Here is an 18,115-nt window from a genome sequence, read left to right as displayed (position 1 = left end):
ATACTTAACTTTTTTGCACATAAGGCGCATTTTGATAGTTGCAGCTTTAGATTGGATGTTCTTAAACGTTCGAATACTGCTTTTAATTTCTCGGGATAGTCTACTATACTAAGTACGTAGATGATAATGTCGTCTAAATAGACGAATGCTTTTAATCCTGTTTGTCCGGCCAGGACTGCATTCATTAAACGTTGAAAAGTTGCAGGTGTACTTTTTAGCCCGTTTAAAAACGCTAAGAAATTTGAAGTGCCCCCTGTCTGTAGAGAACGCTGTAAAATAAATTAGATTACCAAAAAGTAATTTATTTTTCTTATTTTAATTATATAAAAATTTAACACTAATTTGGTGGTTCAATATTATTAATTGTAGCTCTCTTGCGGAATTACTGGATGTATCAGTAACAAAGTTAAACGTTTGTATACTGTTAAAGTAACTCATGTAAAATATTTTGGAGGTTATTTGGACATTGCAAGATAAATAAGTTTTCAAATTTTGAAGGCTTGTTGCACATCACATTTTTATTTTTATTTAATATACAGACGCAAGTTCTATTAAATAATTTTAAACATTGAGTGAAGAAAATACAAACATTTTTTTAACAAAAAATTTAACAGTAACGGAACCGTAACTTCGAAAAGCTATAATTTGCCTATGAATCAAAGAAACTTAAAAATTTTAACGTTAAAATGCATGAAAAATATGGCTCTATTAATTTATGTTGCTATTTGAAAATCAAAAGTTGATATTTTTTTTACTATTAAATATAAGAGTGAAAAAAATTTGAATTTTATACAGTTGTTGTGGAAAAACATGTATCTAAAAATTTGAAAAAAATCTATACTTTTTGAAATAATGAGTGTTATTTGAAAAATCATCCTGCAAACGTTAAGTTAGGTTAGATTTGTCAAATATTTACAAACAAACATTATTTTTGCGCCAATAGAATATTCTGGAATGCCCGCACAACACAGTATCTGTATTATTAGCAACTTAATAGCAACAAAAGTAATTATTCTAATTAAATCTAATAAAAATATTAATTTTGTTTAAAATGTTTACTCCAATTTTTTTTTGTATGGGGGAAAAGTGCTAATATAATTTTATATGTGGCCCGCAGGATTGTAATGTAGATATTTCCAAAGTGGCCCACAAGATCATTTGGGTTGGCAACCCCTGAACTAACATGCGATATAAGCGCCGAGGTTAGGTTTGACCTATCTTCCTTGATAATAATTGAGGTTTGCAGGTGTTTATGCTGAATACAAGGATTTAATGTAAAAGCAGTTTCTCTCTCATTTAGGTACTACAACTACATAAAAGGATAGATACAATAATGTTATATCTAAATGATATGATATATTATATTATTATAAATACAGTAGTTTAATTATGTATACATGTATTTATATTGTAATAATAATTATTATTACAATATTATTCATTTACGCAGTCAAAGAGTAATTGGAAAAAATAATTAACTACAACTTATAGAAAATTATAGATATAGCCAAATTCTCTTAAAGTAAAAATAAAAATAAATTTAGTATGAGAATATTGTTTTTCATAATCCAAAAATTATAACGCTAGGTATATATTTTTACTACCTAAATTATTATGTATTATTATTATGATATAGGTAATTAGGTACGTTTTTTTACAATTTCTGATACATCTAAATTACAATTATATATTTTGGTTAAATTACTAATATAATATTACATTATAATAAAAAATACATATTGTCGTTTTACAATCAACGATATTACAATTACACAATATATAACCTATATTATACAAAATTCAATTATTTTTATTATACTAAACGCGTTATCCTAAAAATATATTACACAATAAAATACTAAAAAGAAGATAAGTTATTTATATAATTTTATAAATAATCAATTTTCAACAGATTTTACAAATTTAATTATTGTTTTGCTTTTTATAATAATATTAAGTATGTATTTTTTTAATAAAGATATCGTTCGACAAAACAAAAAAACCACAAGGTATCAGACATTAAATAATATAATAGTACCGTTTATAAAAATTTTTGATTCCGTAAAATTAATACATATAATATTTGATGTGAAAAACGTAATTGTAAAATTAATTATAATTTATAATTAATAATTAACTTGGCCACCAGAATGGAAAAAATAATATAATATACACGTCTTAACATACATAGGTACTGTTATAAATATAATATAATATATAGATACATAGTCTTAAAATGATCTAAATTCTTGGTAGACCTATATCTTATCTATACAAGTAAATATTTTACAGTAAATTTTACAAATCTGTCTTTAAAAAAATGATGAGACAAAAATTATCATATGAAGGAGAAGGACGATAAATATAAGGGTAGTAACACGATTTGGTTGTCGATACTTTTGGCACAATACCATAGTGCTTTTAATAGAAATGTATAATAAAATACCTATATTATGTTGTACGTGAAGAATGTTTTTGAAATTTAAGAAATTGTAATTCTGGATCAATTATTATTGATCAACATTTTGTATGGTAAATGGTGTTTTTTTATAAAATGAAATTATTGTTAATAATAATAATTATTATTTTATTAAATTATTTGATATACAGTATATATATTATAATGGATATAATATTATTACAATAATATACAGAATATAATACTAATTATGTATGTTATTTTAACTTATATTATTACCACTCAAAATGTGTTTCTGGGGGACAGTCTTTGGCACTCCCACACCATTTAGTCTGCAACAATGGTGGACACTGCCGTCCAGCTCCTTTTGGATGTTTTATCACTTCTCTGCGCCTCTGCATTTCGCCGATGCCACAAGACACGCTACATGCGCTCCATTCAGACCAGACACCTAATCGGCAGTCCCGGTAACCTGCACATAAAAAGGGGTGGTATAAAAATCCAGTTAAAAAAAATAGAACACTCACTTCTACTGCATAGCATTTTACATGGTAAGGTAAAAAGGTACAGTTGGACCCCATGATAAGAAATTATATGCGTTAATAGAAATTAAAAGTTCGAACACTAGACACATAAACACAAAAATTTAAATTAATGCCAACCATCCAAAATTGTAAAGTTCCACAACAATTTTTGAGAATATGAATTTTCACCCGGGTCAAATACATTTATCAAAGTGGCTTAAGGACCAACGTTGCCACTTGCTTACTTGAGCTCCCTCGAACATTCAAAACAAAATCATCCCTCAATTTGCTATGCAACATCATCTCAAGAAAGTTACAGGGTAAAAAAAAAATTTCTAAATAAATAAAATAAATATATAATGGGAGTTGAAATATTTCAAAGTTGATACACTTGCATTTTCGTTCGGTCCCGATGTATGCCTTTATTCTATGATAATTCAATGTTAATAAATCTGGTGGTTATCACGGGGTCCAACTGTACGATGCACTAACGTAAAACTGGGTTATATAATCGCGGGCCACGGGTTGCCGACCCCTGGCTTAATAGAAGAAACTAATTGTTAATAGTACTTCATGAAGAAGGTAGTAGTGGTTAGTTGACTAGCAAATCACAGTATCGGCTACAGTTTAAACGTCGGACATGGTCATCTGGAATTATACTAGGAGAGAGATTATGGAAGAGAGAATTTGGGTGATTTGCTAGTTTATTATGGAAGCGTTTGTATTAGGTTTCAGCAAAGTTTTTGACTGTCGGATTGAGAAGATCTCTGTAAATAGTATCGTTAAACACGTAAATAGGTTAGGTTGTATATTAAGTATAAGCTAGGAAATAATATTTACTTTAGCTTAAAAAGAAGGCCATGATTCCATATCTTTTCAAACGCTTGAGAAAATACTGTGTAGATTAGTTACTTTTCGAGTAAATAGGAAATTTTGTCGACTATGTGATGAAGCTCATGTATGGTGGAATGTTTAATATCGAAACCAATTGATTGTTTGGACAGTTTGTGTCAATGATGGAAAGTAAACGTCTGAGCGTAAGTTTTTCAAATACGAAAATAATAAGAAAGGTATGAGGCTAATTGGTCTGTAAGAGCTAGGGAAATCAGGGGATTTTCCAAGCTTAAGTATCATAATTATAATCTGAAATCTCCAAATTAAAGGGAAGTATGAGATCCTGAGCATAGAGTTATAGATGTGCACGAGAGATAATAAAAGTTTTGGGAATTGAGAAGACATTTCTGATGTAATGAGGTCGTATCCTGAATTTGATGACTTGCAGATCTATGAAATATAAACTTGACTTCACTGGGTCTGATATGCTTTTGTGGAAGAGTAAGAAGTATCGGACTATTTAGAAAGTTATCATATTTTTTACGGAATTTTTGTGAATTTGTGTGTGTGAAATTATATATATCATTTAGGAATAAGGTAGCGGCTGGCCAGCAGTGCACCGACAAGCTGTGAGTTTATTTTTTATTTATTTATTTGTTACATTTTTATTATTATCAATTTTGTATTTATATACGTGAGCGCTAAACTCCGCGTCGTAATTATTACCTACTTACAATACATCACATTAAATATTCATTTTTTTTTTATTATATTATATCATCAGCTCAAATAGCTTTATACAATTATTATAATTGGTCGTACCGAACCGGAAATTGATATTTATTAATATATATATTTTTACATGTTGCATCAGCAGAGTCGTAATTAATATTTTTCTATATATTTTGTATTGCTGTATACTTTATATATTTTGTATTTTTGTACCTTTTTATTATATAGCAACTTGATTACCATTACTTCATTGTTACCATTTTGTACTTGAATAGTTTTAAGAGACACACAAGTACACAACCACACACTTTCGGTCGGTATTTTAGAACGGGAGGTTAGGTTAGGTTAGGTTAGAAAAGGTGACCGGGCACACGTATTATTAATATTCGTTCCCGTCTCAAACAAGGATTTATTGAATATTATAGGAATAGAGGAATACCATGTTGTAAGTTGTTTGTTAAACTTAAGGTTTTTAGGGTGTCAAAAGCGTCATATACTCATATACATATTATAATGTATCTAATCTAATTGTTTAGTGTTAGTACCTCCTATACTCTATACCTAACAAAGCGGTGATAAGAAAAACTGCAGCTAGACCTACCACCTACCTATCACTACACCGCTACGATCAACGGTTACCGGTTAGCCGTCAATGCGCGTTACCATGTGTGTGTGTGAGTGTTCGTGCGTTACAAAGGACCGTCTTATTAATTTTTTGTCGTATTTTTTTGTGTCTAATACACGGGTAGAGTGTAAATTGTATTTGTTACCGACACTTATCCTTTTACCTCACCATCTGTTTCACCGCCATTCATTACCGGCACCGCAGAGCACCATCAAAAACCGTCGTAGGTGTTACGGTTTTTGTTACCATTATTTATCATTATTATTATTATTATATTATTGTTCTTCTGAATTATTATCTATTATTATTGTAGTAGCTTAAGAGCCCTACGCCAGTCGGCACATTTATGTCACAATATATTTATTTTTATTTTCAAAATAGTAGGCCGTCACCTGGCATAATTCGGACAAATTTACGACCTTTTTTTTTAGATGTTACCTTACCTAGCATAGAGTCCACAATTACCTATTTAACCCAACACTAATTTTTACGTTAGTTTGATTTCTATTGAAATCCATAAAAAAGCAAATAATACTTTGATAGTTTAAAATGTAGTCATCATAATACATATAAGATTATAACGTTATATTAATTTGATAACTGAAAATAAATAATCACTTGATTTTTTATGAGTTTTCTTATGTTTCCGAACATGATAGTTGTCCAAAATACTGTTCATCAGCGCTTCTTTATTACCTTTTGGTATTGATATTGACGATGTGACGTTGGAAACCGATACTTTATTATCACCAATACTGAAAAATAAAATATCAGTCGTTATATTTGCATTGCTGTAAGCAGTAATTAATAATACAAGTATAATAATATAATTATATAATTTTATAACTATTGTTATTTATAATATTATGGACAATGGTAACTAAACCATTTAAGTTTATTAGTAGTAATATCCAAATAAACATAACACTAATTCTTCATAATATTTGTGAAAACTGTATTAATTGAGGTTAAAACCGTCCCTTCTCCCACAAATGTTAACAAGCTTTCGAAAAATAAACTATGAGTGATAAATACTAAGCTTATAACAAATATAAATACATAGGTTAGGGTTTAGATTATCTAAGTTTTGATTTTCAATATATCTAGTAGAATCTAATAGTAAAACTATTGTAGGGTGAGGTTTTTAGTACCATCATCCTTCACCTCCGTCGCCTTTCTATATTATGTGTTTTTGACGTACGTGTATGTTTTAGTTCGTTGCGTCTTTATGTATTGAATAAAAATCACATTACTCTAGAAAACTAAATAAAGTAAGAATTAAAGATAGATTTGAATTATCCTTTGTTTTTGGGGAGGATCAATTATCAGCATTTGAGAAAATAAAATTATTTTTAACATTTCCACTAGCTCTATATCTATATTCACTATTATTAGAAACAGGATTACACTGGGATGCTAGCCAGTAAGGATTCGGTTCTGTTTTAGTTCAGAAAAAAAAGCATAACAATACCTTTCACCCAATATTTTATTTTAGTAAACGCACTACTGATTGTGAAACCAAATACCACAGCTATGAGTCAGAGTATTTGACAATAATTTATACTCTTAAAATATTTCATATTTATTTACAAAGTATGCCTTTACAAGGTACCTATGCCTTTTATAATCGTCACTGATTGTGATGGTCTTAGACTTACGCTAAAAAAAAGATATCTGCCCTCGTAAAATACGTTGGACATTGTTTCTTCAAAATTATGATTACAATCGCCCTAATATAAGTATTAAATATTACGTCTTAACGTATTAAGTAGAATTAGAAACATTTTAATATTGGAAGTAAACACATTTGAACAAGTATTATCTATTAAAAAATCAACTGATTCTCAAATTGTTGCAATTCGTGAGAAGTTAGAATATTCAAATATACTATGAATTGCATGATATCTTGGCTTATCGTACAGATGGCAAAAAGCTTTTATTTTATGTACATAGTGAGTTAATAGATAATATAATTAGAACTTTCCATGATAATGTAGGACATATTGGTATGAATAAAAAATTATCATTAGTTAATAATTCTTATTGGTTTCCCAAAATGAGGGACAAAATGAAATATTATATTTCAAAATGCCTAAACTAATCTAATCTATACTCCTAAAAATAAGAAGGCTGAATAACTTCTACATAGTATTCTTAAGGGTAATCTCCCATTTAATACTATTCATATTATAGACCATTTAGATCCTTTTGAGAAAGCTCCTCATGGTCATAAATATATTTTTCTTGTTACTGATGCATTTATAAAATTTTTTAAACTATTTCCTATCAAAACCACTAATAGTAATGAGGTGATAAAACACTTAAAAATATATTTTAATTATTATAGCGAACCTATTCATTTAATATCAGACAGAGGGTGTGCATTTACGAGAACATACTGGTTCTCCAGGAGTGTGATAAGAATTATAATGATAAATATGATAAGCATTACATTTATTGCCAACTTAAATTTTCAAATACATTTTTAAAAGGAATTAGGGGTCATCTTTGCCACTCGCTCGGACATTAAAAACGAAAATATCCCTTGATTTGCTATGCAATACTGCCTAAAGTAGGTCACAGGGTCAAAAAACCATGCCCATAATTTTATCAACAATGATTGGTAATAACTTTCGATTGTGGAGAAGTGCTTATCACTCCTCCGGGAGAACTAGGGTATCGCCGTGCTTGTATGTTTTAATTCATTACGTCTTTGTGTAAAAAGTACAATATTTGAATATTATGATTATTTTATTTTTATTAATTATGTTTTTATGTTTAATATAATTTGTTCGCATCTTATGTATTTTATTTTATTTTAATTAATAATGGGCTGGTGTAAAGTAACGCCGCCGCCTACACTATAATTAATTGTTTCGTTAACTATATGTATATTGTCATTAAAACAATTTCAGTAATTTTTTTAATGATAAAAAAGTTAATTATACATTTTACGAACGAAATCAAAATATTATATTATATTTAAGTGATGAATACTTTCGAACCGATCAACGAAATTCGAGGAAAAGTGGATAGTAATCTTTTTAAAAATTCAAAAAGTTGCATGTATTTATTTACATTTTTTTTCTATTCTCGCATAGTGTAAAATAACATAAATATACAAATATCAGATCATTTTGCCAATATTAACCGGTGCTCAAATTAGACAGAATCCACTACAGATACACATCATATCCTATCATTTATTTTAATGTTTTTAAATTAACACTCATTTGAATATAACAATACTCCAACCCTAATAATTTAGTTTTTACAAAAACATAAATGTATATAATAATGTATTTAAATATCTTAATATACTACGTAATTAAAATTTATGTAGGACTAAGTTAAATAGTAAACATATTATGCCAAATTTAAAATAGTTCCACTCTGCATTATATAATCGTACCTTTTATAGTTATTGTACTCTTGTTCTCGTCTTTGCTGTTCCATTTCCAACTGTACCGCACGATCGCTATCGCTGTCACCATTTAAAACTTTAATAACGCTTTCTTCGATTTTTACTGTGGGGTCTGATGCCTGTCCTCTGCCGTTTAAAGACTGTTCGTATTCTTTGATCTAAAATTTTCACGCAATGCACGTCAATGAAATTATGAGTATTTTTGTAGATGTGTTTGTATATGTTTATGTCCTAAGACCTGTCATTTGGAAAATTAGACTATTGAACAAAACGACTAGACTCTTTGCGATGGGGTTATCAGTTTGTGAACTACGGTTATTTGTTTTTTTTTTTAAAGCAATAACTATTATACAGTAATTAAAAAAAAAAATAATTATTATTTATACTTCGTGATGAAGTAGGTACCAAATTAAATAACAAGGTTAGATTATCTATTACATTTAAGACATTCATAATTTATAGGGCAGGATTATCAAAAAGATTTTTGCAAAACATTGTGTAAAACAAATAAATGTGTTTCTCAGGAAAATAATGTACTATGTATAAGTCAAAATGCCACGAAAAACAGATAACAATAAGTACCTATCTAGATTTAAGTTTATTTATAATTTTTCTTTATTGTTAGTTATTTAGTGACTTAAGTGCTTAAAAAAAAATAATATGAGTAAAGTAATATGCTTGAAAAATATTTAAGTACAATAATTAGTAATAGTCAAAAACTGTAAAATAATATTCAGTACTTCAATAAATAAATTTAATAGACACTCATAAATTTCACATAATATTATAATTATTATTTTTTATGCAAGTAATAGATTACTATATAATAATAATTGTAGTTTTTAAAAAGACTAATTGCTGTTGTCTGTCTGCAATGTACCTACAGCTACAACATAATCAGCCATTTGGAAAAATAATAAAAAACATTTGTGTGTCAGAGTTTGTGTCTGACGCTCAATATTGATGTGTTAACATCTAATAAAGGCTTGCCGTTTTCTTTGCCACTGTGTAGCACTCTCTGGAGATAATAATAAAATATAATATTATATTAAAAGATATTATATTGTAATAAATTATTAGTGGGCAACCATGGCAACTATTAAACTTCCGTTACAATGTTTTGTGACATCGAATTAATACCAATTTACTTTAGACCCATTTTTTTACACACGCTCTTTTTTAGGGGGTGGCACGTAAAGATGTTAACACATCAATACCTAGTTCACAAATGGACTACTCTATCGCAAAAAACTTAGTATTTGTATAAAAACCAATTTTTCTATAACCTACGAGTTATACAATGCGTGATTATTTGAAAATCTTACACTCATTATTTTACTTTCAACTTTTTTGAAAATATTTTAATATTTTATAGAGCATATACATTATAATAGTATTATGTGTATTTTAAATTAGTGAAGTTGAATAGTAAAAAGATACTCCAAAAAATATGTTGGACCTCTAATCCTTCAATTTAAACTTTTAATACTTATTAACAAATTTCTAATAGTCATATGGCATTTAATTGGTTTGTATTGATTATTGAAGTACTTGGAAAAATATTCAGTTACGAACTATGATATGTAAATGTATATTTTTACTTGAACTATAGATTTTTCAAAAATTAAATTATACTATTACAGTTAGGTACTATCAAAAAAGTTAATACATTTCAAAATAAGGAGTGTAGACACTTCATCTATTATATTATCAATAGTACTTTTATAAATTGAAAAGTCGCTATGGTCGGCAACCTATTGAACTGTGGATAATAAAAAGAGCTGGCAGGATGTGATGGATAGTTGCTTTTTATTCGGTATACAATGCCCTGTGGATCGGTGGGCCAGTTTGGCGCTGTAAACGTGAAGCCGTTGTCGCATCCCGCATCAATTGGATCAGCCTATATTAACATGTATACTTAATTAGATATAATTTATATATTCTACATTTAACAATATTAAAATTTAATAGTTGTATTGAATCTATTGATATAATAATGAAGTTGATTAAAGATGGTTCATTGCTTAATTTATTTTAAAAAAACATCCTCAAAGTTAAATAATTAATACTATTATTATTTATTTTTCAAAATATTATTCTATCCAAATTATATTACTGAAATACTGAAAAGCAGTGAAATTGATACTAAATCTAACCTTCGAATTTATTTCCTACTATGTATTATTATCATTTTATTTAAAATTTATATCCATGGTACATAATTTGTACTAAGACAGAAATAAATTAGGAATATGTTATACACTTACATTACAGAAGAAGGGTTAGGTTAGGTTAGGTTAACATTTAAATTAAATTTGTTTTTGCTAATTTAAAATCAGTTTTAACCAAATATTTACTTCTGGCTTCTTTCTTCTTTGTGACAAATAATTTATTAATATTATCGTTATTTTTAAATTATATTTGTCACACATATTTTCTAATATTAAATTACATTGGGTATGCCATTGTATATTTATATAAAAATGTGTTCTTTCAATTTTATACACTTCATATACAATTTAAATCCTGATGGATGCATACTTCATAGTATACTAATATCTAAATTACAATAATAATGTAATATATTATATATTATATAGAATATAAAATTTACAATATTTATATCTAACATTGAATTGAGGTAATGATGAATTCGAGATTCTCATTTCTCAGAATTGAATATTTATTTTATAATAAAATATACTTTGGAACATATTATTTAAAAATAATTAATTTTCTATTCATTGATATGGTTATAAGTCATTCAGAAAACCAACACAAAATATTATTTTCATATATATAACGATGAACCGATACAAATTTTAAACGTTAATAACAGTAGTCGCCGCTTGGACTCCAAACCTTGAACTCGTGATAAATTGACTTCATTCACCCATTAGGCTTAAAACTGTTGGTTTCGATTTGCATGTATACTAATAGAAAAAAATCACTGGTTAATGGGGTCATTTGAAAATTAGATAAATAAATAAAATATGTATATACACTGAATACACTAAACAAATGTGCTATAAATGGTATCAGTATTTTCTTAGTAGACGGATAACCTAGTAAAGAAGCGATTTTGAAGTATTGGAGTATCATAAAGCGTACAGATAAATTACTACGAAGTTGACCGAAAAGGAAAAATCACTCTTCCTAGAGATCAACTCAATATAGGTTTTTATCAAAAATTAATAAGGTACTTACCTAATGTCATGTATTGTAAACATTTGTCAATTTAATTATTTATAGTATATGTAATATGTATCCATAATAATATAGGTAAGGATATTTTTAGCAAATAAGATAATATGAAGATAGGTCAGGTCTGTGAATCAAATATGTCAAAGTGAAATAAAATATTATACTATATAACATATTCACACCCACAGAGGTAGAACTATCTCGTTGTAGTCGAGAAATTCGACTAAAACGCAAGTACAACGATTAAACATAAGACGTTCAGTCGTCGTACGAACCAAAAGGTAGTGTTTGTTTTTAATACTAATTGTTTATTGTTAATAAAGTGTTTCTGATCGATAAAATTGTATACTTTGTTTGAGTAGTAATAAAATTCTACTGTACTCCTTGAATCTGATCTGATCTTTATGGTTTTTTAGTGAAGTTTTTTTAGTGTTTTTAGATAAAAATATATCACCAAAATGTGCGTATAATACAACTCCTAGATCACTACAATATTTTATTTATTTTTATTTTTAATTAAAAAGGATTGCACATAACACCTAAAAGCTCAATAAATATTTTTAAGTAAACAAGGATTTTTTTTTCATTATTTTATTGGAGATCATATGCCTCATTCACTCATTTGGTTAATAGACTTAAATGTTGTAGCTTTGGAGTGAGTCTAATAAGCGGCGACGATTGTATTTATTTAATGTATGTATTTTGAAATATAACTACTATAATAGCAATACCATTTGTTGTTTTGCAAAATTACGTGCTTTCTTTTCATTATTTAGATAGGTAACATTATTTTTTATAAATTGTTTTATTTACCCATACAAATGGGTACCTAGTTTATACTATACTATGTATAAACTACAAAGTTTATCATGCAACTTGTTTGTATAAACACACATATATTTTCTAAAATAATATGTATTCTATATTTTATATTTTAATAAATTCGGTCTACTGATAGTATTTAATGTATTTGATACTGAGTATGATAATATAAATATATAATACTAACCTCAATAGTGATGCTGTCAAGCCAGTTACCATTCACGCAAAGATCAAATGAATCTATACCAATAAACCAATCCGGAGATGGAATCATTCGTGACATCAATGAAACCTGGATAATAATTATTTGGATTTTATAATTTGGACAATCATAACAATAATAAATACAGTTAAAATAATGAAGTAAATAAGAGCGAGTTATATATTACTATAGAATTATAGATTCAATTAAAAACTTAAGAAGTCATTTGAAAATGATGTGTGCATCAAAATTAGTAATTAAGTAGTCTTGAAAAAATAGCTTATAAATCCATCAATTCTAAATGTTAAAAAACATTTTTTTAGTTCATTTGTTAGTTCCTATTTGGTTCTTTTGTTTGGTCTCAAAACTTTAAGACATTTAACTTAAAAATTAATGGAACAAACTCATTTCTTCTAACCTAACTCTTTTATCAACCAATACAATTTTCTATATACCTAATTGTTTTTTTTTTTTTAATAATACTTGTGATAATTTTTAAAATAATTCTATATTATTTCTAAATAACTTTTCTTAGTTTATCTATTACTAGAATTTTTTTAATGTTATTTAATATTTTATACTTTTATGTTATTTAAATATTATTCTAGTATTCATCATTTTTTATAAGGTTGAAATTTTTTTGCTTACTTTAAATTTTATAAAAGGACATTTGCTCGTAGATGATATAATAAATAAATACGTTCAAGGTATATGGTTTTGTCTTTAATGAAGTATATTGTAAACAGGTAATATATAATTTTTTGCCATACTTATATTTTATTATACTAATCCGAACAATATGACAGCATTAAGCATATACTTACATTATGTACACCTACCCAAGATTAGGTATACTATCATCAAACTGTTTTAGGCGTATTGTTATTATTGATATTCATTATTTATGCATACATGTTTATATATTTTTTAGAAATAGCTTTAATAACTTAAATAATATTCCTTGGAATAATTCTTTGGATTTTAAATTATACCAGTTATTAGAGGTGTTTAATGTTGGTAGTAGAGGTAATATATTATAATTTATAATTATATCTGATGGTAGTTGAAGGAGAAATCATCGGGTAATCGGCGGAAAATTAATTCCTCGTATCGAGCCGAGCCAGAGCGGTGGAATAGGAAATAAAAAACTCAGATAAAATAAACAAAATGAATTTACACTCGAACAATTGCAGAGATGGTGTAAATGCTCGATATTTTTTTTTATTATTTAAAATTTTATACTACTTTCATCTGCTGCTATCATGCTGTAGGTTAGGTTAGGTTAGCTAACCTACTCTCTCTATAATCAAATAATTAGTCACCAGGGAAATAACTTTGAAATCCTACTAAAGAATTTTTAAAATGAGAAAAAAATCTATTATTATTCTATGAAGGAAAAAAATGAAGATTAGGTATTATAACAAAGTATTTGTACAATATGTGGACTTCATTGTTGTTCTTATTATATTATATAGGGAGATTTTTTTATCATGAACCAGTCATTATCTAGGCGAGCATTAGGAATTTTTAAATAATTTTTTTTAACTTTCTAGGTTTTACTGTTTTACACTGTGTTATAATTTTGATAATTTTAACTGCCACCTTTATTAGGTAAAACACTACCAACTTTTGATTTTCAAATAGCAATTCCTATTTTCGATAACGAAAATCTATAAAAAATATTAAAATAATATTTTTAACGTTTGCAGTAGCTACTTAATTTGAGTAATTCCTTTCCAACTTACGAACGTTCAAATATAATTATATATATATATATATATATATATATATATAATATATATATATTTTTTAATTGCATTCTGATAAAAAAAAAGTATGCAATATCAAGACTAACTACTTCTACATTTGTTAAATTTGTTGATGAAAATATTGATAGTTAATTTTATATTTTTTCAAAGTGTATTAAGTTATTGATTATTACTATTTTTATAAGTAGAGCTATGGAGATTTTATTGAGCCTAAATTGGTAAATTAAATTTTTTTTAATATGAATCATGTGATGAACCATGTCATTTCCATGCAATGTTAAAAGAATTAAATATGAATTAAAAATTAACATATTTTCAAAAATAAGTATAAAAATTAATATTTTTTAAAAAAGTTATACAATATTAACATCCATAGTCCAAAAATATGTTTAATCTAGAGTAGTTAATGTAAAGTAGGAATGTTTAATGTTAATTTAATTTTTATATTATTTTTATACATTTACGATTTACCTATCTAAGGTTGTGGACATGTTAAGTGTTAATATTTTTTATTAGTTGTGACTTATGACCTTACCCAAATTTTTCAAAAATTCACACCACGGAAATTTGTTTATACTCTAGTAAAATTATTGATAACTAATGTGTTTACATGCCTGTTTAGCCTCCACAAAAATCTTTCCTCACACGGAGTCAGATTGACAACGACATGTTGGCAGTAAATTTTGGACCGATTGGCAAATTTGTGCTACAACCGCGGTACCAAACACTTACGCGCCACAAATGGATAGATTATAATATTATTTTTTCTTGGTTAGGTTAGGTTTTTTCTTAGTCCGGTGTTAGGACTATTAGGAGTTCACATGGATTATGAGGAATATTTAGCTAACCTGTGTTTGTTTGAATTTTATAGACTACATTATCTGTGAATTAGTTAGGTACTTGTTATTAGTATATTATTATGATAAATATTTTATAAGTATAATATGTATTAACTGTGTTATTTATTTTAAATATTCATTATTCTTGAAATATTACCTAAATATATATATATATATATATATATTTCAGTCTTAATTAGTTCCTTATTAAAATTCTTTAATATATCGTTAACGTAATCATAAAATAACTATACAGTGAGATTTTAATTGATAAATCATTCATTATTTTCATTTATTATTATAATTTTTTCATTTATTAATAAATATTCACCCTAGAGTGGTTTCCATCCACGAAGAATTGCGATTGAGTCCAAGCAGCTCCTGTTGATACGCTGGGCGCCACAAATGTATTCAGTATAGTATCTTCGGCGTCCCCTCCACCATTCCTTCCATTAAAACTTTCACCGCTGCCATCATCCAATTTGTCACTGCGCCCAGTCTTAGCAAACATGCGAACACTTTCGGATGCTGGCGTGCCTTCTCGGAACATGGTATAACCTCTAGAATGTGATCTTCCTAAAAATAAAATGATTAGGTTATTGGTTATTTATTATATAGTGTAATAATAGCCACTTCTCATAACTAACTAATACTAAAAAGAGTGACATCATCATAATCTTTAATATACACACCATGCTATTATATTATGGCCACATGGGTATTTATATGATTATGGGCATATATGTGGTCAATGGTCATATATTGTTATGTCTTTATCTAAAATAAACAATCTCATCCTCTAACGATACCCATCGACCATCGGGAACTTGGACAAAACGTCACCTTCCCTGCGTTGGCTTTGGTCATGGGAGCCCATAAGTAAAATTTTAGGGGGGGTCAAAATAAAAAATTCTCAAATGTAAAGATAATAATTATATTATGGTAATATTTATTGAGTTACAAGTTTTTAATATTTTTTGTCCAGGGGGGGAGCAAGTGCCCCCCTTGCCCCTCCCAATGGGCGCCCATGGCTTTGGTAGCGGTCATACGTTAAGGGCTAAATAAAATGTATCACCAAATGGCAAATAGTATTTTACGTGTTAATAAAAGTGTTATATTAATATCAATAGTATAAAATTATTTGTGTCTTTAATTAGTATTAAATCTATTGCCGCGTTTATCGAATATCTGATAAATCAAACCTGACAATCAAATAAGATAAGATTAGGTTAATTTACTTTATAATAAAATCTTTATATACATATATGAGTAAGCATGTATATACATATAAGAGGGTTATCCAGACCGTATGCGAAATATATCTAAATGAATGGTAAATCGCTTATAAGCGAAAAGAAGGTAAATACATTATATATTGCGTGAGCGTGTCTATTTCGCTTTACTATAATAGTTTACAAATATTCTAGCTGATTTGTACGAGTATGTGTTTAGACTCCCATATTATGTTTCACATACAGAGACATTTTAGGGTGGCTAAAGGATTAAATCATCCTGGGTGGCATGCCGGCATCAGATTTTTACATCCCCTATTGTGTGCGATAATCGCCACTAATTTTATATTTTATTAGCACTAATCGCTACCTGTCTTCATTTGTTTTGTTTTGTGTATGATATATCATATTATTATTTATTTCATGTTTTTTGTGTGTGAAAACTGTGGATCATTGTAGATTAAGTAGCATCTGACCAGCCGAGCACCGATTTTTTTTGTATTACTATTTATTATTATTGAGCCAAAAGGGTCATATATATATATTTTATTTTGTTGGGCCAAAAAGGCTGTAATTTCATTATACTTGTTTTATTATACTTTATTTTACTACCACATTCTTTTGAGTTATAATTTTTTAATCAGTTACCTATTACCCATTAGTCTAAGTATACACACAAATACATATACGAATATACCTACACACGTACACACACCACTCACACACTAGCGCTCACGGGATTTGCACGGCGACTTTGTCCACCTCCTGTTAAGTGCTATTAACACATATACATACATTTTACACAAGTCAATCGGTGTGTAATAAAAGGTGCTGTTGTATTAGGCTTTAATGAATTTTAATCAAAATAAAAGATGTTAGTACGTGTACGTAAGAATTAAGTTAAGAAAATAACCATACATAGGTAATAAGTAAAATAGTGAAACTAAATAAATAAATTAAGCAATATTAAAAGTACACACGAATAAGTTAAAATAATAATTATGTAAGTTAGTGTCAATGTACTGTAATATTTCAATTAACATAGTAAGCAAAATGCAATAAAAAGAAATATTAATAAATAAACTAAACAATATAGAAAACACATTCAAATAGGTTAAATAGAATAATCGATAGTAATTCGATTGTAAGATTAATAAAATATAACGAATATGGCTAAGGCAGCAAGAGGGTAAATGGTGGTGATCGCGTGACTTGATCACCACTGGTCGCCGCATGCAAACAAAATATTTTTACGTTATTTTTGGTTATTCTTTATTTTGGTATACGTTCGAGCAATCGGAGTATACGACAGTGCGTAAGAAAGGCGTTACGCAACCAGGCACACGGCCTATTATTGTCTGTACCTGTCGCAAACAGTGCCCATCACCAAAGTCATGTCTGGAACCGTGCTCTCACCAGTTACCTACCATACAAAGGAGTATTCTTTAATGAAAAATAATTTAGAAATCAGTTACAGTGAGACTATTTA

General features: G+C 27.8%; 1 protein-coding gene across 2 annotated transcripts in view; it reads right to left on the bottom strand.

Moving 5' to 3' along the window:
* Positions 1-1,823: 1,823 nt before the first annotated feature.
* The window catches only part of LOC114122851 (spondin-2), a 127,067-nt gene continuing 110,775 nt past the window's right edge, over positions 1,824-18,115 (bottom strand). The window contains exons 2-8 of one of the 2 annotated variants that reach the window (XM_027985632.2): positions 17,991-18,049; positions 15,726-15,970; positions 12,772-12,876; positions 10,279-10,458; positions 8,547-8,716; positions 5,753-5,889; positions 1,824-2,891 (exon numbers count right to left, since the gene is read on the bottom strand). In XM_027985632.2, the coding sequence (XP_027841433.1) occupies positions 2,695-2,891; positions 5,753-5,889; positions 8,547-8,716; positions 10,279-10,458; positions 12,772-12,876; positions 15,726-15,944 (1,008 nt within the window). In that variant the 5' untranslated portion in view covers positions 15,945-15,970; positions 17,991-18,049 and the 3' untranslated portion in view covers positions 1,824-2,694. The remainder of the gene's footprint in view (positions 2,892-5,752; positions 5,890-8,546; positions 8,717-10,278; positions 10,459-12,771; positions 12,877-15,725; positions 15,971-17,990; positions 18,050-18,115) is intronic. The other variant, XM_027985626.2, reaches the window with a different exon arrangement.

The sequence above is a fragment of the Aphis gossypii genome, chromosome 2 (genome assembly GCF_020184175.1).
Source record: "Aphis gossypii isolate Hap1 chromosome 2, ASM2018417v2, whole genome shotgun sequence".
Taxonomy (NCBI): domain Eukaryota; kingdom Metazoa; phylum Arthropoda; class Insecta; order Hemiptera; family Aphididae; genus Aphis; species Aphis gossypii.
This window is presented reverse-complemented; position numbering and strand designations above follow the sequence as displayed.